At 35.0% G+C, this 25,626-nt stretch overlaps 1 protein-coding gene across 4 annotated transcripts in view; it reads left to right on the forward strand.

Annotated features, from left to right (window-relative positions):
* The window catches only part of ATP2B1 (ATPase plasma membrane Ca2+ transporting 1), a 111,620-nt gene that overhangs the window by 49,652 nt on the left and 36,342 nt on the right, over positions 1-25,626 (forward strand). For all 4 annotated transcript variants that reach the window (XM_063076139.1, XM_063076141.1, XM_063076142.1 and 1 more), the window contains exons 2-6: positions 4,216-4,643; positions 14,739-14,936; positions 20,281-20,535; positions 20,627-20,752; positions 24,246-24,386. In XM_063076139.1, the coding sequence (XP_062932209.1) occupies positions 4,436-4,643; positions 14,739-14,936; positions 20,281-20,535; positions 20,627-20,752; positions 24,246-24,386 (928 nt within the window). In that variant the 5' untranslated portion in view covers positions 4,216-4,435. The remainder of the gene's footprint in view (positions 1-4,215; positions 4,644-14,738; positions 14,937-20,280; positions 20,536-20,626; positions 20,753-24,245; positions 24,387-25,626) is intronic.

The following is a 25,626-nucleotide window of genomic DNA, read 5'->3' on the forward strand; positions in this document are numbered from 1 at the left end:
GTTTCAAGTCATCTATAGATTGGATAAACACAACCTCTTGTCTTCAAATCACTAACAGAAAAGTTTAGAATCTCTCAGGAATTAGGAACCCAATAATGCATTAAAAAAACACCTCTATTCAGGTTGTCCCGTTCATTACAAAACATACTTAGTAGTATTAACATGTATTTTCTGTCTTGCCTGCAAGAATCTCATGTTGCTGTATGATATTAATAATAACTTTTAGAGCTTCATGTTTCATCCAGCTTCATATTTCATTCAGTAATTTACCTATTCTCTTGTATTTCTTTTAGCTTTTCTAATAAGTGATTTTTTTGTGTGTTCACTGTTGAATCTAGATCCCTTTCATACAACTTTTCCATGATCTCTAAGTCAAGTGACCTTGTGAAAGGAGGTGTCGAAATTTGTATTAACAGAACTTCTCTTTATGAACTCCACTCATTACTAGGACCTCACAGTCATCTTTTTATCTTCTTTTGCGGCCCTGCCCATTCACAGTAAAGCTTATGTGTCAGTAGGAATCCACCTTAGTCTCCTTTTTTGAAGACTGTAACCATTTTTGTCCAACTCTAGTTTTCACCTACCTCTTTTTCCATAATACCTCAGAGATGAACAACGTGGTTTTGATAAGAGATGTCATTAATTCTGGGATAAATTTTGCAGGCCAAGAGGCCTACATAGAGTAGCTAATTATATGTTTTCTTTACAATCCCCCTTTTCTGGAGCCTCAGTTTCCACTTAACATTTCTTTTTCTTTCAAAACTTTTCGAGTGGAAGATAAAAATCTTTTAGAGAACAATAAGAAGCAAAGTAGATGTGAATTCTGTTGTATCTCAAATAGTGTGTCTTTCCCTTGGTTATCAAGTTATAGCTAACAAGTAAAAAGCAAAACCTTATTGTTGTACAAGGGTATACTTTAAAAAGTTCATGGAAAGATACATATTGTCTTTAATTCTATTTTTCCACGAACTTTTGAAAAACCTTAGTACTGAGCACTTTTGTCAGTCAATCAGTTAGGTGAATGGAAGAGTAGGTAAAGAGGAAAATAATGGAAGAGACTATAGACCATCTAGAAATAGACAACAGCCTGATATATAATTCGTAGGTAATGGGTAATTCAAATAGTCCACTTTTGGAAAGGGGCTTATTTGCATTGGCACTTTTGCCTGGACTTCCTTTTCTTTCAACAATGATGGAAATGAATGTGATTGGTAGTTATGTGCTTATTATAGCTGTATGAGTTGCAGAGTGATTAAAAAAAAAAAAAAAAAAAAAAAAAAACTCAACCCCCGAAAGGGCATTTATTGACAAATAACTGAAAAGATCAAGGGTAGGACAAACTTTAGTCACCAGTTGACCCGGGGGCTCAAATAATGTCCCAAGACTGACAGGCACATTCCCTCTCCCTCTCCCTCTCCCCCCTCCCCCTCTCCCTCTCCTCCCTCAATATTAGGCTACACATCCTTTCCCTCTCCCTCTCCCCTCTCCCCTCTCCCCTCTCCCCTCTCCCCTCTCCCCTCTCCCCTCTCCGTCCTCGACATCCTGTATAATTAGATCCATTCTCAGCGGCTATCCCCTTTAAATCTCTCAGATTTAAGTTCAGTAAAAGGAAACAAGTCTCTGCCCAACAGTCACAGAAAAAGTCCCATTGCCACCCATGGGCCCTTGTCGGAGTCATGTGTACATTTCTGAACCATTTATTAGCATGGCCTGGGGGGTATGTCTGGGTCTGGGGATAGAATCCCACTCAGACTGTTTTGAGAGTTGGGGAAGGGCAGATCCCTAAACAAAATGGGGCTATTGCTGAGAGATATGGGAAAGGATGCTGAGGTGGCAGATGACAGCTATCCATAGCAGTCTCTTCAATTCTGATTTTATTACATAAACTGGTATGTTTGGTATTACTTGTTTTTTGACCTACAAAAACTTCCATTAGGTCCCAGTTAATGTGAAGACCTAAAATGGAGGCAATATAGCATGGCTTTTTGAATCACAAATATAGGTTCAAATCCTAGCTCTATTATGTATCCCTGTTGTTAAGGAATTTAAGTGAATCCACTAAGTAACTATTTTCTCTTCTTTGAATTCTGTCAAGAGAAAAGACAGATTGGTACATAAGAATAAAAAAAATATTTTAGGGTTGGTGTGATGTTCAGTAAATTTTGGGTATGGAGACTCAGGGAGATTATCAAATAACCATTCTCTCCAGTTTTTGAAGTTGGGTTATTATAATAATTGATGTGTGAGTAGGAGGGAACATACTTTGCCTACTAGATGAGTAAAATTGGTAATAATTGGGCAAGCATAAGGATTTGTGAAGTGGGAGGAAGCAGGCAATGAAAGAATGTCTTAACCAAATTTGTAACTATCACATCCTTGCAAATTAAGGCAAGCAAACTTTCCTCAACTTGCTGGGGGGAATTCTAAGTTTTTAGTCCATTCTCTATTGCAGTGGATCTCACAGTGTGTTCCCTGGACTGATAGTATCAGCATCACTTGGGAAATTGTTAGAAATACAAATTATGGAGCCACACCTTAATCTTACTGAATCTAAACCTCTGGAGGTGGGGCCCAGCAATCTGTATTTTAACCACCTCTCCAGGTGATTTTGATACATGCTGAAGTATGAGGTCCACATATCATGATTTACAAACATCCTCATAACAATTTCATAGCTGAAGGTTAACTGCATTTACCAGTATCTTTCCTAGTTTCTAACCATCAAACATTTTATTTATTAAATATTTGGGGGCAGAGGGTGGGTGGATTGCTTGGGAGGGAGATAAGTTGAATCAGTAAAATGGAGCCTGGCCTTGAATGCCAAAAAGGCCTGAGCAATAGGACTGCAGTTTCATCCTGTAGGTTTGGATATAGTGGCATAAAGCCTATTTTAAAAACTAACTGTAGCAGCAGAATTCACAAGGGATTAGATGTAGGAGATATGAGAATGAGGAAAAACCTGTGGAGTAGTGATTATAATTTGCGTATAAGGACTTGAAGATCAGGAAGAAAGAGTGTTATACAGAAGAAATTGTTCAAAGGAAGAATCAACTGAACTTAGTCACTGAATGAAGTTGGAGAGGATGGAATTAAAGATATGATTTCAAGCCCAGGTGATTAGAATAATGGTGATTGGGGAAGGGAGCTGTTTAATTAGGAATAATATGAATCCAGTGTTGGGCATGTTAACTTTGAGGTAATTGTTTAAAGGGTATGTATGGAGATGGAAGAGTTGAGAGCTCATCTTTAGGTAGGTTAGAATAATAGGAAAACTTTAAGGTATGTTGAAGAAATTAAAGTAATGCATCCATTCATTCCTCAAGCTTTTACTGAGGGTCTACCATGTGTCTGGCACAGTTCTCTTTTCTCAGGATATAGTAATGGACAAACCCTGCCCTCAGAACTAATATTGTAGGTGGAGGGAGACAAAATAACAACATGTAAGTGAATAAACAAGATAATTTCAGATAATAAGGGTCAGCAAAGAAAATAAAATAGAGTAACAAAAAAGACTGAGGAGTAGAGAATTTCTTTAGCTAGGAGGTCAGAGAAAGACCTGAGGCAGTGACATGTGACAGAAATCATGGTGGAAGATAGTTTTAGAAAGCCAAAAGATGGTGGAGGCACAGAGTGGCCAGGGAGAATTGCAGGAAACCACATTAAAGGGTTTGTTGTGCTTTTTGGCCTTTTAGAGGCTATTCTATACGAAAGGTTTGGAGAGAGTGGTCCATATATTAAAAGGAAGATGGGCTTGGAGACAGTCCAGCTCAGACATTTCAGACATTTGTTTGCTGTACAGAAAACGTCTCAATTTCTATGAAAATTACTTAAGGAGTAATAACACCTCATGGGATTAAATTGTGATGATTAAAAGAGAGAATGAATTTAAAGCAACTAGCATAGTGCTTGGAACATAGGTGCTTAAATGGTAACTATCAATACCAGTAATACTGAATGGAGCATAAAATTCAGTCATGTGAAATGCAGTTTCACTTAATAATGAGATTTAATGTCTTTTTATATACAGTTCTATTTAGAGTTATACTTTAATCTTTTATCATGCAAAAAATTTTAAGGGTATGAGACTATAATTCACAAATACTTTAATAATTAAATTATGTACTTTGATTAGCTACCTTATAGTGTTTGGAAAGTATGCAAGTGTGCATAAAACTCTAGATAAAATTTATTAACTTAAATATTTTCTTCTTGCAGATGTGTATATCTCATTGATGTGAAGAAACTAGTCATGGGACAAAGGTCAAGATACTTTTCTGGGAAATGTTGCTGCTGATGCTGCTTTATATAAAGTCATACAATGAGTGTTTGGTTTAAGAAAGATTTTCATATTTAAAAGATTTTCATCTTGGAAATATATCAAGTGAAAATTAGATTATTTTGGGAAACATTTTCCTCCTAATAAATTATACTTGTAATGGGCGACATGGCAAACAACTCAGTTGCATATGGTGGCGTGAAAAACTCTTTGAAAGAAGCTAATCATGATGGAGACTTTGGAATTACACTCGCAGAGCTGCGGGCTCTCATGGAGCTCAGGTCCACAGATGCATTACGAAAAATACAGGAAAGCTATGGAGACGTTTATGGAATTTGTACCAAGTTGAAAACCTCTCCCAATGAAGGTGAGTTTTTTTTATTCCTTCCTAAAGAGAGTGCTGTGTATTTGGCTTATAAATAAACATGCTTATATTATCTTGGCTGTAGTATGATTATGCCATAATTATAGTGACATTAAAAATGGGTTAGTGGGCCGACCATGTGGCTCACTCAGGAGACTGCAGCACTGGGAGCGCCGAGGTCACCGGTTTGGATCCTATATAGGGATGGCCGGTGCGCTCACTGGCTGAGCGCTGTGCGGGCAACACCACGCCAAGAGTTGCGATCCCCTTACCGGACACACACACACACACACACACAAAAGGGTTAGTTATCAGATTGGTGCAGTTAAAGTATCTGTAGATAAAAAAATAATGTTGCAGATTAATTTATATATTTCAGATTGGTGGGAGGAAATATTTTGTCCTACTCTTCATATTATTGCTGTCTGTTTACAATAACAAGATTGTCTTTCCACTCTAACTATAGAGGATGGAACCAGGCTTGGTAGCCCCCAGGGGATTCAGGGAAAATAAACCCGGCTCACTATCCTTCATTTTGCCAGCCGGCTTAAAATAGTTGGTACTGCCAGTAGCTGACAGAGTTGTTTTTAGCTTATGGGGCTTAACCTAAACTTTAATGATTAGTTCAGGATGTCCTAAAGCAAATGGAGTAGATTAGATGGCAGTTTTTCATCTGGCAGACATTTCCTTTGATGAAAAATAGTTCAATCTTTGAATTATGTTGAATTTGCCTGTGTTCAAAGAAGATTTTGGTTTCATAATTCTTGATGTGTAGTAAGTTTCTTTTTGAGCATCAAGAAAGGAAAATTCATTATAACTTCATTTCATTATGGTTTCTGAAATGATTTGAGAAAGATGGACTTTTATATGTTGATCATGTTGAACATAAAATTAGGTTTGGAAGTTTCAGGAAGGCATTTCCAAATTGCAAATTTGGCGTGTGCCGGGCCGGGGGACACGTGAGAATGAATGTTTGGTAACCACAATTTATTTTAGTAAGGATGATAAATCATTAATATGAAATCTTAAAGTATATTAGTATATATTCTAAAACAAGTTTTAAAGAAATTATGCAAAAGTGTTTTTCTTGACATTTTTTTCTGAAACATCTTATGCCATGCTTCATTTGTAATTACATTTAATATAACTGGAAAAAGCCATTTTCAAAATTGTTAAAGAATTCTAAATCACACCAAAAATTTCTTTAAAACCTTTATGTAATTCTGTATGAATTATTAATTATTTTAATGATAGGTAGATTTCTCTGAGGTAGCAAGATTTTGAGGAAGTCAGTGTCCGTATTCACATGTCTTTAAAAGGGCTTCTTCACACTGCTTGGAGTATGTTCTTTCTCTGTTAACTCTCTAAGATTTGCTGATCTTTTCAAGACGGAACCACTAGAAACAGGAACTTCTTAGTTATATCTTAGATATGCTGTACATTTTAAGATAGGTTGGGATCCCTGTTATTGGTGTAGATTCGGAGAATCAGGAACAGACCTATGGACTTTAATAGTAATTTGACAAAATTCAGGGCTTGTTCATTATGCAAACCAACTTTGAAATGTTAGCTGACTTTATAGCATCCTAGAGATCTATAAATTAATATGTTGGGGCCAACCCCGTGGCGCACTCGGGAGGGTGCGGCGCTGGGAGCCTGGCAGCGCTGCCCCCACAGGTTCGGATCCTATATAGGGATGGCCGGTGCGTTCACTGGCTGAGCGCGGTGCGGCCGGTCACTAAAAGGACAAAAAAAAAAAAATTAATATGTTGTTCTCAATTGGTAGAAGCACTAATTCACTCTAACCATATGTATGTAAGTACATTTAATCTAAACCCTAATCGTTGGATGTTTTAATTACCAAATAGATAGGAGATGTTAACATTAAAGAGCCCTCAGTGTAAACAACATAGTTTGTTCATAAATGCAATATTGAACTTTAGTTTCAAATCTGCACTTAACTACACTTCCCCCAACCATGTCTTTGTATTTCTCTACTGTTAATTCTTGTCTTCTAATAACTGTATACCCTTCCATTGTGTCCTCCCATTTTTATAGATAGGATTTTTCACTGGTTTGTACTGAAGTTCTTTTGTGCAGCTATTTTGGGGCGTACTCCTTACATTATTTTTGAAGTTAATCAAGTTAACTGAAAGTTTTGCATCTAGTACAGTGGTTTTTAAAATTTGGGAAAGGGATGGTTATGTCTCATTTGACAACATGATGGAAGCTGTGGATAATCTCTAGAAATAGTCACTTACTCAAAATTTAATATGAATTGTTGTTGCTTTGTGCTATTAAATAAATGGGTGCGTTATTTTTCCCTTTCATTCTTAGAAAGTTCTTCCTCATGTTCTTCCTAGTATTGTGAATTTAATGTTTGCTAAAATTTGTACAAACTATTGTCTTCACTGTTTATGTATAAACAATTTGTCATTTTGAAATGTTTGTTTAAAGAATGTGAAACGAGCCATTTTAAGCATTATTTTTGTGTTTACGGTTGTTGAAAGTATAAGTAAAAACAGCAGCAGCCTTCACAGGAATATTATTCCCCAAAGGAATCCTCATAGTTTTAGCTTAATTTAGTAGAAATAATTCACTCAGAAAGCTAGTGAGCATTTTGTCATTGATCAACTAGGCACATGATAATAAATGAAACATGATCAAGAATAAGCGGCGAAATTTGTATGCCTGAGGAAATAATCTAGACAGCAAGTACTCTCTTATTAGAATAACCTGTTTATAATCAGGGAAAGTGAAGATTAAAATAATCTTCAAAGCACATGAATTTTTATTAGGTAAAACTGAAGTTGTTTACCTGTCTTTTTAGTTCTTTAATTCATTAATTCATTCGTTGACTCATACAATCTTTCATCAGACCTAAGATGTTGATTGCCATGTGTTTTATTTACCCTCCTAGAAAAAGAAAAAGTGTTGGCAGTTATTGGAAGATGGTTGTAAGTGTATAATTAAGTCACATCTTAATTTCAGAGATTTTAATAAAATGTAAGCATATGTGTGTCTTAGAATTGCTGGAATATAGTATTTATTGGTATCTGCTGTGTGACAGGCACTTTTCTAGGTCCTGGGATCCATGAATAAAACAAAAATCCCTGCCTTATTTTCACATGGGAGAGACAGACAATTCACAAGAGAAGTAAAATGAAATGTGTAGTTAGTGATAAATGCTTAAGGGGTAAATGAATGGAGAAAGAAGATCAGAAAATACTGGGAGTGCTGATGTCAGATTGCTATAAAGTTTGGAGGAATAAACCAAAGCATTTCTTAGGAACAGCAGCAACAAAAAAGATAGGTAACATATATGCTATATAATACTTTTTGTTCCAGGTGGTTATTAGCACTTATAAATATTAACTCATTTTATCCTTATATCACCTTTATTATTTTACAGCCAAAAAACCCATAGAACAGAAAGGTTAAACTTACCCAAAGTTTCTCTAGACTATGGATATCATGCTTTTAAATACTATAAGGTATCTCCTGTTATAAAAAAGTTCATCTCAAACAGCTTGTAAAGAGTTAAGATTCTGAGAAAGAGGTACATGTATTTCCTCCTCTTAATAGTATTTTTTGATGGAAAAAAATTTTCACTACGTAACTCAAAAAAATTTTGGTTTAAGATTCTGTTTATCAATCTGGTCTTTAAAAATATGTCCTATTCAAGAAGTTATATTTGTGTCCTTCCTCATTTGTCCTGCCAATTTATCACTCTTCTAACAGAGTAGTTCTTTAACTTGTTTTGAAGGACACTGTATGTCCTTTGAAGGATACAATATGTGTGCTGATCAATAGGAAGTGTTTTGAGCCAGATGTGATTTTCATATTAAAAACTTCCCAGTGATTCTGATTAACCATCATCACTCTTAAAGGAGTTGGAACTATTAATTTCAAGGTTAACTGGAATTGAGGCCCATAACTTCATATTTTTTGCTCTCTCCATTAGAGCAAGCATCTGTCTTATGGTCCTCACAATCCAAGAATACACTTTTGTACCAAAATAACCTATTTATTGTATACTAACTGCATAAAATTAGCTTTACAATTTTTTTCTTCTTTATCTTTAACTTAAAACCTGCTCAGGTTACTAGTTTTTATTGCTTATTAATTTTTTGAAGATAGTTGTAACATTGACTACTTTTCCTCTAACTCTGCAGCATATACTTGTATATTATTTTTTAAGGTCATACTTGACAGAGTCTGAAGTAGCATGGTCTTAGTTGGTTTTTGTTTTGTTTTGTTTCAGTTTGCAGATTACAGTAGATAAGTTTCCTCCCCAAAACATTCTCTTCTTCTTTTCATAACATTATACTCTTCAGGTTTTCTTTCTTCCTATCTGGTCAGTCTTGCAGTCTCCTGTGCTTTCTTTTATGTGTTGATTATCCTCAGGTTTCTGTCCGTCTGTACACTCTCCTCTTCATCTTTACACTCTCCTGTGTGGTGCCATCTGAGTGCCGATGATTCTCACATCTGTAGCTCTGGTCTGGGATTTCCTCCTAAGCTTTGGGCCTGAAAGCCTGATTCCTTTTAGATATCTCCATTTTTTCAACCTCTTCAAACTTTCCCTTCTGAAAGCATACCTTTTTTTCCCCTTCTTGATGGAACTGTTAATCCACCTCACCTTGCTGCTAAGCTAGAAACTTTAGTGGCCCTGACTTTGACGTGAATTTTTTACCCATTCTCACTCACTTGGTTGATAAGACTTGGCATTTCTAACTCCTAACTTTCTCTTAATCCAAAGGTGACCACTTCTTTACATTCCCACTACACTGTTTGAGGCCACTGTCTTCTAGTGCAGTAATTCAGGTAACATAACTGGTGTCTCTTCCTGTTCCCCTTCATACTTCTGGTGACACTCCTGCTTAAAGCTGGCAATGGTATTGCATTGCCTTCAGAATGAAATTCAGATTTTTACTTGAGCTTACAAATTTCTTTGGGATCTGACCCCTGCCTATCTCTCTAACCTCATCTGTTTCTTCCAATTCTGCCCCTCAACGTTTGAGGCATAGCAAAATTTTCAGTTTTCTTAAATATTATTGTGCCAAGTTTACTCTTGTTTCTGGGCCTCCTCTTACTGTTCTCTTCACCTAAAATATTTTACCTCTATCTAAAACACTATCTTTCATAAAAGATGTAACACTTTATTCTTTAATAAGCGTAATAATCCTCATTATGACTGTTTACCTCCTAAACATTTTTAAAATCTCCAGTTAGATATCTTGGAATTCCCTCATATACCCCAAACTCCTAAATATGAATTCCAGTTCCCTGTGTGTATTCCCATAACTTACTCACCACCCCATCGTAATACTTAACACGGATTGTGTTTAACTGGTTGCTTGTCGGTCTCCCCCACCAAACTGAGTTTCTTGAGGGCAAGTACCAGGGAAAGGCATCCTGTCTGACTAATTTCCCTTTGTGTGCTTAGAGCCCAACACAGTGCCTGGCTCCTGGGAGTGAATGCGTAAGTTTGCTTTAGACCAGAGGTTCTTAAATTTGGATACAGAGGAGAGATCACTTCCGCTTTTGCAATTGAGAATGTGATGAGAGTATTAGACTGTTTCCCAAGAAGAATGCTCTTAAACATAAATTTTCACAAATGTATACAAATACAAACAATTTCAAGTTCGGAATTTAATAAGATTGTAGTATGTGCTGTATATTAGCCATGATTTTCAGTTAAACTCACCTCTTCCAACATTCTAGTAAACTTCCTTCTCCCCCCGCCTCCCGATTTCCTAAATCGGGACTTAATTTTATTAGTCCCACCAGTGGAGATGCTTCATTTTCTTGTAAAACACTGACTTCACTTAATTTTTGTTTTATTCCATAATATGTTCTTTTCTTTTCAAATATAAAGTCAGTGCTGTTGAGATATTATCTACTCATAGCATGACGATAGGCTTTTTTTTTTTTTTTTTTTTTTTTAACTCACACAATGGTGGATCCAGCCCCAAATGCATATAGTTCTGAGGTTGCTTTTGATGATTTTTGTCTATATTGTCTCTTTGTGAAGCTAACGGGGCCATAAGGAGATCAGTCCCATGCATGACCTTGGCCTCCTTGCTACTACACTGCTATCAACCGAGCCAACAGGACTAGGCAGAAGATTTCCCATTATTTTAACTCATAAGTTATTCCTAATAATATCATTTGTCCAGTTTTTTTTTAAAGTAGAACCAGATAGTTTCATCATCAGTTCCACCAGCTTAGCAATATCTTTTCCCCACAAACTTTGCTTTCTTTCTCCATATATTGGAAGCTTCTTCCTGTACCTGTTTTAGGCTAACACTCCTGCCCTGGATTCCAGTCCCTCTTGCTCTTTAAAGGCTTGACTCTAGTAGTATCCTTTATTTCCTGTATAATCAGTGTTGTTTTCTCTATTGATCATTTCCATTGGTAAATGAACTGCCTTAATATCTGTCACCTACTTTTAAAAAATAAAGTGCAAATAAAACCTATTTTAACTACCTTTACTACATTTTTTTCTCCTAACTGCATCACGTTTCTGGAAAAGTTTATCTGTACTTATTATTTTTCACTTGCTCAATCCCATTCTCTGGACAGCTCTTTCTAGTCAGACTTTCTTCCATACCACTCCACTGGAAGATTCCTTATCAAGGTCAGCAGCCTCTATCTTAGTGAAAAAAAGTGGTCCATTCTATCTTCATCTTACTCAGCCTTCTAACACCATTTGCCATAGTCAGCTACATCATCTTTTAAAAAACTTTTTCTTCTGTAGGTATCTAGTATTTCATGAACATGTTTTGTCTTGTTACCCGCAACTCTGGCTGTTTTTTTTCTCAGTTGCCTTTGGCTTTTCTTCCCCTATATGACCATCAAATAAATGTTGGAGTGATTCTTGTCTGCTTTCTCTAGCTTTCCAGGAGCTCTTATCAGGCCCATGGCTTCACAGTCATCTGTATATTGATGACTCTCTGGCTCAGACTTCTCCTGAGTTCTGAATATGAATAGCCAGCTGTCTACTAGACATCTCCACTTGTTTTGTTTAAATCTATAAAGGAGAAAGAACCATTAACTCCTCTCTCCGCTTTCTGCACAATTCCGCAATTCTCAAAGCCTGCCCTGTCTTGGTAAATGACTCTACCATATACCCACTGAAGTGCTTAGACCAAAAAATAAAATAAAAAGGAAAAATATCATTCTTTATTCTCTTTTCCTTTCATCCTACATTAGTCCTTCAGCAAGTTGTCTGGTCTCCTTCCAAGATACCTGGCAGATCCAGTTGCTCTTCTCTGCCCCCATTTCCAAAACCCAGATTCAGGCACCATCATATCTTACTTTATACCACAACAGCCTCCTTCATGGTGTTTTTCCTTCACTCTCGCACTCTCTAGTTTATCCTTCATGTAGCAATTTAAATGATCTTTCTAAAATGAAGATTAGTTATCACTACCCTGCTTTAAAACCTTCTAGTGGGTCTCTATTGCACTTAAAGTGAGTGACAGTTTACTTTCCATATCCCCCATGATCTTGCCTCTGGCTGCTTTTCCCATTTTGACCCTCTTCTTTTCTCCGTGGTTGCTGGGCTCTAGCCACAGTGACTTTGTTTTTAGTTCTTGATTCTTCTCATCTCATTTTGATCTCTGGGCCTTTGTATTTGCTTTTTGCTGCTGGGAGTGCTCTGCTCTGAAGTCTTCTCATAGTTGACTCTATATCGTTCAGACTCATGTCCAGTGTTAGCTCCTTAGAAAACCTACTGGAGTCCACTGAGAGAGTTCTGGTAGCCCTCTTTTTCCATCTTCATTGCACTTATTTCTGTCTATAGTCGTTTTAATTGTCTGCTTGTTAATCTCCCTCCAGCCTCATATAAGCTTGTTGAATGTAGGACTTGTCTCGTTCACACTAACTTCTTAACATGTAGAATAGTCCCTGGAAGTAGTAAATGTTCAGTAAATATCTGTTGGGGAACAGACTACTGTTAAAAAGCTTAGTTTCATTATATTTAGGCTATGTAAGTTTATTATCAATAGAAATTAATTGTCCCCAAAATGGAATTAAAACCTCTAGTGTTCAGTTTGTGACTTGTCTTGCCCCTTACTTAGCTTAATAACAATTACCCTGTAACTTACGATTTACAAACTATAAACTTTCTCCTCTAGTCCTTCAAAACAACTTCTAAGTAACACCAACAAATATAGTGCCTCTACCTCAATCCCCAAAGAGGTTAAGTGACTTGCACATGATTTCAGTAGGTAAACTGGAACCTAAGTCTTCTAATACCTAAATTAGACAACTCTATTGGTGTAGTGTCCTAGGTATATGCTTATGTGTGTGATGGTAGTTTAGAAGAACTATAATAACCTTTAGGACCAGCTTCTTTTTCTACCTTCTAAATTCCCCCCAAAATACATTTTTAAGCTGTCTTTAGCTCTCTGGCTATTCTTTTTAGTGTTAACATAAAATACTGGCTCCTGTTTTAACCAATACAAGTTAAGATCTGATCAATTATTTTGTAATTATAGTGGTGATGTTTAAAGATATCAGGTGTTATGTGTATGTAACTAATGGTAGTCTTGATTCAGTGTTAGTTAAACTGATGTAACCAATATCTTCAAACACATTTCTTAGGAAGAATTGAAGACTGACACAAGGAGGGATAACAATTTTTTTTTCTTTTTATGATAATAAGGACATTAAAACATGAGACAAGACAAACCTACCCATTATCTAATATCATCCTTATTACGACAGATCTTTGCTTCCTCTTTTTCCATCAATTCTGCCTCAAAGCTTAGAGCTCTGTGGAAGCTTTGGGTTGATGACTTTTGTCATCAGAAATCTAAAATGCTTTCTGAACTGCCCAGTAATGACCCTGTTATAGTTGCTAGTGAGAACATTCTCTGGAATCTTTCTGGAACATTCAACAAAGGAAATAATTACTTTAAATCTATATGTTCCTTTCTCATCATTTTGTTCTAACAATGTACTTTTCTCCTACTCCCTGCCTGCATCAGCATTGAGATTATACATTTAAAGCCAAGAGACATCCAGTGATCTTCTGTTTTCCTGTCTTCTTCCTTTGCTGTTCTTTTGGAATGGGACCTTGCTGAAAAAAAAATGAGTTGAAGTTAGGTTTAATATTGACAAACTTGAAAGTAGTAGTATTCTGGTATCTCTGTCCCCTTCTTCATCATTCTTGAAGAGACTCAAAAAAAATGTCATTTGTCACTGCTGTCTGTGTTATTACACTCCACAATAATGTATGTGTATACACACTTTGCATTAGCTAACTGGGATATATCTGGGTTTGATAGGATCAACAGAGTTAAATTAGAGGAGGCTTGCTTGATAGGGTTAAAGGAAGGGCAAAATGGATGTTCATACAACTCTCTCTTAATCTTCTCCCTCATTTCTTTCTAATTCCATGCTCCAGAAAATAAATATTATGTCCTGCAGTGTACCTTTACCCTTACAATGACAGTAGATGCAGTCAGTCAGTAGCACTGCCTATTTCTTTTAAGAAAGGTCTTTCTGAGTCTCCTATTTGTGACTTGGAAAGCTTTTATCAATCTAAGTGTAACAGAGACATTTTAGTAGAGAAGCTTTTAGAGCATGTGATAGATTAAAGTTTCATTATTCTTCAGTAAATAGTGAAAATCAAAGACTTGCACTGGTTAGTTATCCACAGTGCTATAACTAAATCAGATCTACATATGTGTCTTTATATGTAAACTTACCCATTTTTGAAGGGAAAAATTCTAAGTAAAGGTCAGGGAAATGTTTAATTCCAATATAAAAACAATCAAACTATCACATCAGTTCTGGTCCCTGGCAAAACAAAATGATATAAAATAGTTCAATCAAAAATAACCAATTGGGGAAGTGAAAATTCTTAGTCCAGTCCTGAGACATCTATTTAAAATGTTTTTAAATCATCACACTTGTTTTCGATGACTTAAATTCTGTACACTTAGGCTAAAGCATGAAAATAAACATTTTGGTAGGATCTTAGAAATTATAATCTGAAGTGTGACAAATTAATGTGTTTTGAATAAAATAGATATTTTCATTTGTAAGTAGTAAAACTGTTCACTGAAATTTGTTTCTTTTTATTAGGTTTAAGTGGAAACCCTGCAGATTTAGAAAGAAGAGAAGCAGTGTTTGGAAAGAATTTTATACCTCCTAAAAAGCCAAAAACCTTTCTTCAATTAGTATGGGAAGCATTACAAGATGTCACTTTAATTATACTAGAAATTGCAGCCATAGTATCTCTGGGCCTTTCTTTTTATCAACCTCCAGAAGGGGATAATGCACGTAAGTAAATGGGAAAAAAAGACTTACGTGTGCAATGTTCATTAAGCTCATTCATTTACTTAATATGTAAAAATAATATTTGGCCAGCATTTTTTGACTGTTTGCTATGTGCTAGGCACCAATCTTAGTGCTTTCTGTATATTACCTTAGAGATTTTCACAATAACCCTATGACTTATATAGTGTCACCTTCATTTTACAGTGAAGCACAGGTTAAATAACCTGTCCATATATGCTATGTGTCTGGCACAGACCTAAGCCATATATATGACATGACATGCTGTCATGGTCTTTAAGTTTTTAAAAACACTGTTTTATTATGAAACAATTTCAGTTTTAAATTTTTGGTTTCTTTTGGAAAATGTCATTATGGAAGCGAAGTTTACCCATTACTTTTCAGATTCTACAGATGTTTTGTTATGTATACCACTTGGGTTATTTCTTTGCCATTAAAAAAGGTTTGTACCACAAAGTATCTTGATCAACATAGAAGGACATTGTAGAATAGTAGATCTGCTTTAACTTGTGGCTACAAATGGTTTTGTTTATTCTCCCATCTTTCTATGCCCTTCATTTTTTACTTAAATTTCTTTTTTGCCTTTGAAAAAAACGTTGCCTCTGGTTGAGAATCACTGATGTAGGTAAAAAGGGATTTAGGCAATACTCTTGTCAGTGATGAGCCAAATTATTTTTTAAACTTTATTTTTATTAAATAAACAGTACACATTTTGCTGTTTAAAAAAAAAATAGGGGGAGGAAAAAGACAGTCCAAAGGAAGTAATGTAATATTCACCGAAAATCCCACTTCTTAGAGATTCCTGCTGTACATTTTTTGTATATATCCTTCCCGATTTTAAAAATGTGTTTTGTGTCTGTGTGTGCTCATAAATTTGAATGTGTGCATGCTTGGTGGGTGTGTGTGGGGTTGTAGATGTGTGTGTTTGTCTACAGAGGGAGGTCAAACCAAATTCAACAACCTGCAGTTTAATTCTTTAGTTTCCGTTTACCCAGCTGTCACTGTAGAATATTAGGAATTGGTGTTCTAGAATTGAGTGAGTTAGCAGTTTATTAAAAACTTTTTACTTTTAACATTTTCCCCCAAGACTATATAAGAAATCTAATGAAAAATACTTTCAATAGATTGGAGTTTGTTATCAACACGGCCTGGGACAAATCCTTCTAGAATTCAAACTACTTCTTAGGATGGAGTGACAGGTCCTTTCCCAAATTTGTTAAAGGAGATACTGGTATTAGAATCCAACTGAGAAGATAAGCAAGAGATGTCAGTGTCATAAGGCCCTTCAAAAGGAGTCAAAATCCACTTGAAGGTGTTAATGAAGCATAAAAAGATTTATTTGCTCCATGGTGAAAAGTTTAGTGTTTTGCTTTTTTTTTTTTTTTGACATTTATTAGTACACTACATGTATCTATTCACTATATTACCTTTTAATACTAAGAAATAGTAACTTGCTTAGAGGAAATTCATTATTTGTAAATCCACAGTCACAGAAATCTTAAATTATCAAAACTTTTTACTAATATTATTTGGCATGGAAATATGTGCTGTAGTCCACACTATAAGTAAATCTATAGTTACTAGTATCTGCATACCAGTGGTTCTCAAACTTTTTATTCTCAGGGCCCCTTTAAATGCTTGTATGTTATTGAGAGCTCCAAAGAGCTTTTGATTATGTAAGTTATATCTATAGATATTTACTGTATTGTAAATTAAAATGGAGAAATTTGAAAATACTTATCAGTGTGTTCTCACCACAAAAAAAAATTTTAAAAGGTTAACTGTGAGGTGATGGATATGTTAATTAATTCTATTGTGGTAATCACTTCACAAATATATACATAGCAAAATAACATATTGTACAACCTAAATATATACAAGTTTTATTTGTCAATCATGCCTCAGTAAAACTGGAAAAGTATTTATTAATGTATTAATAAGCCTATTTCATATTAGCATAGATGGCATTTTGATGAAAATAATGAATTTTTAAATGAAAGAATGAAAAGAGTGATCATGTTTTTCATTTTATCTTCTCTTTTATGTCTGGGTTAATTGAAGATAGGTGGGTTATTATATCTGCATCTGCATTTCATGTGTTGCTTTATCACATGTATTATACTATTTGGAAAATTCTATTATACGTTAATGAACTTGAGGCAAATATTGTCTTAGTGTTATTATGAAAATAGGGTTGACCTCAGGGATCCCTGTGGGATTCTCAGACAACATTTTTAGAACTCCTTCTGTTAATGCACATACTTGATGTACCATCCAGGGAATAAATCAAGTAGGGGATTTTAAAAAGGAATATTTACCTTGTGTTAGAGAGCATATAGACTGAATTTAGATTGTACATATCTCTTGGTTGAATATATTTATAAGGGAACACCTTAGGTAAAATAGATTTTTATTGTATTTGGACTTTATTGAAAACATTATTAAAATACTTGTTAAAAAATAACTGGTAAATTATAGTCCTTTCGTAACTTTGATCTTGTTACTTTCTTTTTCCCCTGTAGTTCCACTAAAAATTTGTAATGGTCATCAGTAGGAAAAAGATGTAATTTCTAGAAATATTTTACTACTATATATTTCAAGATCATTCTGATCTTATCTGTATAATAGAGTAGAACTATATGTGAAATGAAATATGTCATTAATTTGTTTCAAGTTTCTTTTGAAATAATCAGTAGTTTAATGATAAATAAGCAGATGTGACTTAAAGCTGAAAATTATATAACTGTCCCACAATTTCTTCCCCCTTAACCTCTGTTGCATTGGTCTTTAAACTTTTTTGGTTATTTACTCTATCAGGAAAAAAATTGAGCACATACCTCCAAACAGTACATTTATTAATCATGTATATTTATAATTAAATCTATATGATGTGTGTATTTTTGAGCTATTATATTTATTCTATTTATACAAAAATATAAATTGAAAGAATAAAAAGATAACTTCTAAAATTTGGATTTTTTTTTAATAGCTGTAAAACATTATTTTAACCTGATTTGGGTCTAAGTTTGATTTATTTCAGAATTTGGTTTTAATGTCTCATAGCTGAAAAGAAACAAACAACATTATATAAATCTAAGTGGGAAAGGTACTCACTAAATCATGATGCTCATTTTCAGTCCCGTACACCAATTATACAAAGGTTTTTGTTGACTGACTGGTAATTTTCATCTTCTGATGTCAATCTGTTATTCTTGCACACTATTAAAAGTATTGCATTTTTATATTTTTAATGAATGACATCAAACCCAACAGAAATCCTTCATTTGGGTAATATTTTAGCTATGTTTCCAGGTAGGTGAAAGTGGTCAACATGGTATCTCAGCCTTCATCTGTTCTTCAGTCCAGACTGGCTCTAATTCAGAGAGTTAATCTCCTATTTTCTGGGTATGGAAAAGGGTGAGAGGGGAGTTATCCTCGCAGCATCTACTGTTTAGAAGAGTATAAACCATAAATCCACATAGCTGGTTATTGTACACAATGATACATTGTCATTTCTTCAGCTTGAAAATAATTGAAATAGAAATTCTAGTATTTGGGGTGGGCGTGGGAGGCAACACTCTCAATGGATCATCCTGGCTGTTGTTCCTCACTTTGCAAAATATGCTTCATACCCATTGATAGCTGAATCCTTCTGATGGTTCTTGGGATATTTTTTGTGATTGTTCACATCGTCTCTTCCATCTCATCCCTAATTGATCTTAATCTAGTCTCTGTTTTTTCTCCATTTAACTGTCCCACATACCTCTCCCAGATTAACCTTTTTTTTTTTCTTGGCGGCTGGCCTGTACAAGGATTGAACCTTGAACTTTGGTTTTGTCAGAACCATGCTCTAACCAATTGAGCTAAATGGCCAGGCCCCCGGATTAATCTTTAGTCAACACCCTCATACCTCAATTCCTTTCTTCCATCTGTGCTCACAATTCTAGAATATACTTTAATCATTTCTAATGTCATTCATTTACTTGTTCTTTTTTTCTGAACAATCCTTCTCCTCTTTGAGAGAACCAGTGGCTTTCAGACATTTCAGTTCAGCTCAATAAGAGATAACTTTACGTAGCAACCTAGAAGAATATATTCCTTCATGTAAATTTATAAATAACAAAAGTTTCAAGAAACAGTACTTGACCCTTACTGTATCCTTTCTATTTTATTCTGTTTCATTTTTCAAAATGCTGGTCATGAGCCACTGAATTAATTTTAGACTCACAAGTAGATTTTAGCCTGAAGTCCAAAAAGCACTGTACCATTATTCTTCCTTCACCATTATTGGCTCTACAGTTTTAGGGTTTTGTGCCCCTGCTCCTTCCTTTTCTGAACTCTTTCTGCCATTGAACATTTGTACTGACTTCAGTCTCCCTGGAATTCTCTTCCCTTAGATCTATATGGCTGGTTCCCTGTTAACATTTGGCTCTTTGATTCCTAGCTCAAATGTCATGGACACCTCAAAGGGGCCTTCTCTGCTCACCCAACCTTAGCCCTGTTTCTTCATTTGATAATATATCACCATGTTTTGTTTTTTCGTGGCACTTACTGATATTAGAAGTTTATTATTTGTGTTTTATTTGAATTTCTCATACACCATCCCCACCTACAAATGTTTGAGTGTAGGTTTTATGAGGAGAAGGAGCCTGTGTGTCTTATTTACTACTGTATCGCTAGTTCCTAAAATACTGTCTGGCATGTAGTAGGGTTTCAAATAGTTTAATTAATGAGTAGCATTTCACTTAATTTTTCATCTTATAAAAGGCAAGCTTTCATCACAGTCCTGTAAAATTGACATAGTAAATACGCATGATTCATGGTTTGCACATAGTACTTAACTTTTCATGTATGTCTTGTCCACCATATGTAATAATTAATAGCATTAATCATTGGTTGAGTGTGAAGGATGTCCCAGCCACTGCTCTACCTACTTTTTCTTTTTTATAGGTGTCCTCACATTTAATCCTCACAGCAGCTCTGGGATAAGTGGTAGTATCCTAATTTGACAGACGAAGAAACAAAAATACATTACTTGTTTTAGGGCCAAGATTTTATCTCTTCCAGTGTTCTTACTTTTAGCTAGTACCCTAGACTGCCTTCTGTCCTAAGGTGAAGTATCTTAGAGTTAGGGAACTTGAAATTGACATAGTAGGTGTTCTTGTCATAGAATGCTTTGAATTCAATAAAGTGTCTAGGGCTATAAGTAAAGTTGACAAAGTAAACAGACAGCATAATTAGCACAAAAATATGATTTGGATCTATAATATGTATATTGTCATCAATTCAGAGTCTGTTTTTGATAAGCATTTTCTTTCTTTACAAATAGTTTGTGGAGAAGTTTCTGTTGGAGAGGAAGAAGGTGAAGGTGAAACTGGTTGGATTGAAGGAGCTGCAATCCTTTTGTCAGTAGTATGTGTGGTATTGGTAACAGCTTTCAATGACTGGAGTAAAGAAAAACAGTTCAGAGGTTTGCAGAGTCGAATTGAACAAGAACAGAAGTTCACTGTCATCAGAGGTGGTCAGGTCATTCAAATACCTGTAGCTGACATTACTGTTGGAGATATTGCACAAGTGAAATATGGTAAGTAAAAAAGACCAATACATCTGACACTAAACATAAAATTAATTGTGATCTTGTTTACACTTCAGCATATCATTGCTTTTTATTTTAGGTGATCTTCTTCCAGCCGATGGCATACTTATTCAAGGCAATGATCTTAAAATTGATGAAAGCTCATTGACTGGCGAATCTGATCATGTTAAGAAGTCTTTAGATAAAGATCCCTTACTTCTGTCGGGTATGACTTTCTTTTATACCTTTGAATATTTTCCTCCCCCCACAACTGTGTGCTGTTATCAGCAAACACAGTTTCCCTAAGAGCCTGTAATGTGAAGAAGAATGGGTATATTATGCTTGCTTCTACCCTTACAATCCATAGAGACTATTTTTTTTGTAAGCTGAGAGAGACAGTAGACATCTTTGCATCCAGAGCTCTATTTTACAAATGAGAAACCTGAGTTCAAAAAAAATCAAGAGAATTGAGAGTCAGTGTTAGTTAATGTTAGTATAATGATAAAACTAAAATATAGGCCTAATGATATCCACTTGTTCTGTTTTTTTGGTATCATGTTTATTCTTAAGGCCTGTTGAAGTATGAAATTAAAGAATGATTATATGTTAATAGCAAATTAATGGGTTCTCTGTTTTGGTCTACAAAGGACAGAGTTTTTTTTAAAGAACTGGTAAAACCCTTAAAGTTTACCTAATCCATCTCACTCATTTAAATGCTGAAGATTGAGTCTGAGATGTAAACTATTTATCTAGATTGTGTGACTAACCAGCAATAGGTCCACGAGTGGCACCCACATCCACTAGTCAGGATTGAATTTGTACATGGTTCAGACAAGTTCTAAGAATGGAGAAGGAAAGGACTTGGAAAGGTGAGGTTACTGTCTGTTTGGGAGGCTGTTGTAGTAGCCTAACTGTGAAAGCTGAAACAAAGGTTAATTGGAAATGAAATGGGAGGGATGTTGGGAAAAATTACAAGCTGCCTTTTGAAGCGCTAAATGAGAGGAAGCCAAAGAACCACAAATTGACTCCAAAAGCATGCTAATTTTTTTACTTTGGATTTCCATGCTTTCTACTCTTAGTCTTCCAGTATTCTTTGTAGAATTCACGGAATTGTTTATCAGAACTGTATTTGTTAGACTGAATTTATGCTAGAGTTTTAGGGAAGCCAGATGTTGCTATTCGTCTTCTCTTACCATTCTCAGGTGTTAATGGAAAGGTGACATTTTATACATTGGCAGGAGATTCCTGCTGATTTAACTACTTAATAACTTGGCAGCTATAATGTTTCATTTCTTCTCCGTGACCTTTATATTTCAATTGGTCGAACAGGATTTTACTGAAACCAAAATCAAGCCTGTGATATACACAGGGTTAGTCAAGTTAGAATCACAACTTTAGAGCAAAACTTAAGTTTAACCATTACTGTTGTATGATTTGTAAATGTGTGACAAAAAAGCTTATTGCAAAAAATCAAAGTAATTATGTTGTATATACATTTGTGAATACCATTATAAATAGGGTAAAAGTTTTGATTGTTAATAGGCTTATGTTCTGTCAAAAAAAATCTTGATTTGGGTGCCCTCAATATCCTAGGCCACTTAGAACATTCATACACTACTTGGATTTTTCTTTGTATTGGTGTGCTTGTAATTCATACCCAATAGAAATATTTTGGATAATGTGTACTTATTCTACTTATTCCTCGCTGTGTTTCTAAGAAACTATAGTTAATGTTAACCAAATAAAATCTATAACCTTTTTAAAGGAAAGGGAAGCTATCTAATCATACCTTACCATCACAAACTAACTGGGCCACTATATTTGGCAAACTGAAATAGTCTTCTGTTGCTTTTGTTGTATATACTTCATGGACTTTTATGTACATCTAGCTTATTTACATAGTGCTTAGCTCTTCAGGTTGATTTCCTTTAACTGAACTTTGGTCCTTTTCTGTTTTAACAGAGATGACTGGTAAGCTTTATGTAGACTCAGGTTCCTAACACAACAAGTATACCAAGAGAACTGTATAAATTTTCCATGTTTAAGAAAAGACTGAAATAACTTTGTAGAGTCCCTTATCGCAGTAAGGGTGGGAAAGTTTTTCTGCATCTATTTCCCTATTCCAAAAATGTACCAAAAAACATGACATGCATTTATTTTTAAATTTACTCTCATGATGCCATTTCTCACTGCTGTTCTTGGCTTCTTAAATTTAGATTTTTAAAAGCAGTATTCAGTTAGCAGTGAGGATATGGACAAAAACTGTTTACTTTGCCTGAGCACATTAACTGCCAACGTCTGATTACCTGTGGTAAGGAAGAATAGAACATAAAAAATTGAAGTCCGCAGAAAGCCAGAATTGTTAAAAGAAACAAACTGTCTTTTACATGTATTACTTAATAAATACTGTTTCACTGTCTTGAATTTCACTTCTTACTTCCCTTGCATTTTCATTGGCAAAGAAGCTAATAATTAGTGAAATATTCAGAATATAGATTTTTAAAAGCAAGAAAATCAAACACCTAAAAAAGTTTATATTGGATAAGTTGCTCAGTAATTAATAGCCAAATATAAAATCTTAAATACCGAAGTAGGTATATATGCTTTATGATCTTATTTAGCAAAAGACCTTTGAGCATCAATTTGGTATGTAAGATGGTGGTAGTTGCTACAGATCTTTCCCTCCAAAAGGCTGCGAACTAGGAGATAAAATACAAGTAAATAATAACTGATAGCTATAAAGAAGACTTGATTGAATGTTAAAAAAAAAAAAAAAGTTAAGTTTTGAAGCCTACTTAAAATTCACAAAAAGATTAGAAGGGCATGAAGCCTTTTAATAAGTAAGGAAAGATGCAGAGATGTACAGGTTGAAGAACTATAAGCAAATTTATGAACATTATATTATAAGAATATAGCCATTGTCCTTTGATAGAGCTAGATCAAATCTTTGCCTTGCCACTTAATAGTTGCATAACCTTGGGCAAGTTTCTAGAAAGTAAGAACAATAATCCCTGCCAACTTACAAGATTGTTGTAAGGGACATAGAATTCAGTGTTCCCATCTCTGCTCCCTAGCTTTCTGTAATGGGATTTTATGTTGGAGTGAATGAAAAAGTTTGAAAGCTTGGTTGGTCTCAAGGTGAAGACTGCACTTAATCTAGTAGGCAATGTAGAGTCAGAAATTTTTGAGCTATGAGAGGCATGTGATGAAATCACATTTTAGGAAGATTAAAAGATTCCAAGATGTACTGGGAAGGCAAAGAGACTAGCTAGTAATCTAGGCAGGCTGGAATGAAAGCCTGAGTTAGGTAGTGGTCAAGTTGGGGCTGGGAAATGTGAGATTTGTTTGTATAGAATTCTTTTGGTTATAAGTTTTTGTAAGCAATTTATTTCTCAGAGAAATGTCCCTCATACCTTAGGTCATGATTAATAACAGCGAGCATTCATTGAACCCCTACAAATTTCAGGCAGTATGCTAGGTGCTTTATATTCTTAGGCTTATTTAAGAAATGTAAATCTCATTACATTTCTATGAAGTATAGGTTCCGTTATCCTCATTTTACAGCCAAGGAATTGAGATGTTATAATTCATCCAATATCCCATGGTAAATGAATGGTAGAGTGAGCTTTGAACTTGGTTATGACTGAGTTAAAACATTAAGCACAAGAATTTAGGTGTTATATAATTTTAAAAACAAACCAAGCTTTTTGTTGTTGTAGGTACTCATGTAATGGAAGGCTCTGGAAGAATGGTAGTTACAGCTGTAGGTATAAATTCTCAAACTGGAATTATCTTTACCTTACTTGGAGCTGGAGGCGAAGAAGAAGAGAAGAAAGATGAGAAGAAAAAGGAAAAGAAAAGTAAGAATAGCAGTTTGATATAAGAATTGGTATTTGGAATGTGAGTTCTAGAATTACGCCAAGACCTTGGAAAAAAAGAAAAGAATTAATATTTGGAAAATATGGCAATTAGATTATAAGAACTGGTACAGAAAATAGACTTCTTTCATGAGATTCTGATATGAAAAATTCTACAGGAAATTAATTACCCAATATTTTACTTTCAAGAGAGAAAATTAAAGGAGAGAAAGTTATTCTTTTAGACTTAATAGTCCTTTTAAGTGTCTTTAGTGAATATTGTCAATCTCCTTTACCATAGCTAGACAAATTCAGCATCTCCTGGGACACATCCATTGGCTTTATTCTATTTATTCTCTAGTTTTAGAATCTCCCCTGTCACCTGATCAAAACGAATTGAACTCTCGCTTCATATTTGCTTATTGTTTTCTGCTGCTTCAGTGGTAGCTTTCTTTGTCAGCCATATCACATTTTAGTTTCATCGAGCTTTTAACATTTTTCAAGTTTTCTGCTATTCACATTTCTCATTCTATACTTAACACAGTTGGGTTTTGGACACAGGACTACAACTGACACCTTATGTTTATCTTGTATTCAGTCCATCATTAGATATCAAGATCTTTTTTATTTTGATCCATTGTATCCGATATCCCTCTGAGTGATCTGTCATCAGCAAACTTTATTTTTTTTATTTTTTATTTATTTATTTTTTTGTCTTTTTCGTGACCGGCACTCAGCCAGTGAGTGCACCAGCCATTCCCATATAGGATCCGAACCTGCAGCGGGAGCGTCACCGCTGCACTCTCCCGAGTGCGCCACGGGCTCGGCCCTGCAAACTTTATAACTTTACAATTTATCCACAAGGATCTTACAAGAAGCTCGGTCATTTCTCAGGGAGAAATCTCAGAATCTCTTACTTGGGGGGACATGCCACTTTAAAAAATCCCTTCCCACCCTGCTCTGAGTATCTGCTGTACCGTCCTTCTCTCCCACTTAGGATCACTCTTCTGAAGCCTTTTCCCTTTGGATTGACAGCAGTTTACTGTGGTTTAAACACTTAGATTTATTTAATTTTACTTAGGATACTAAGCCCATATTTCCTTTTTTCTCCCATGAGTGTTTTGAGGATCTTCTAAAATAAATGCCTTTCTAAAGTTTTGGTTTGCTATAACTACAGCAGTATTTTTAATATTTGAGTGATTTGTTTTATTCTTTGAATTTTGTCTTTAGCTATGAAATCCTT

The sequence above is a fragment of the Cynocephalus volans genome, chromosome 12 (assembly GCF_027409185.1).
Source record: "Cynocephalus volans isolate mCynVol1 chromosome 12, mCynVol1.pri, whole genome shotgun sequence".
NCBI classification, from domain to species: domain Eukaryota; kingdom Metazoa; phylum Chordata; class Mammalia; order Dermoptera; family Cynocephalidae; genus Cynocephalus; species Cynocephalus volans.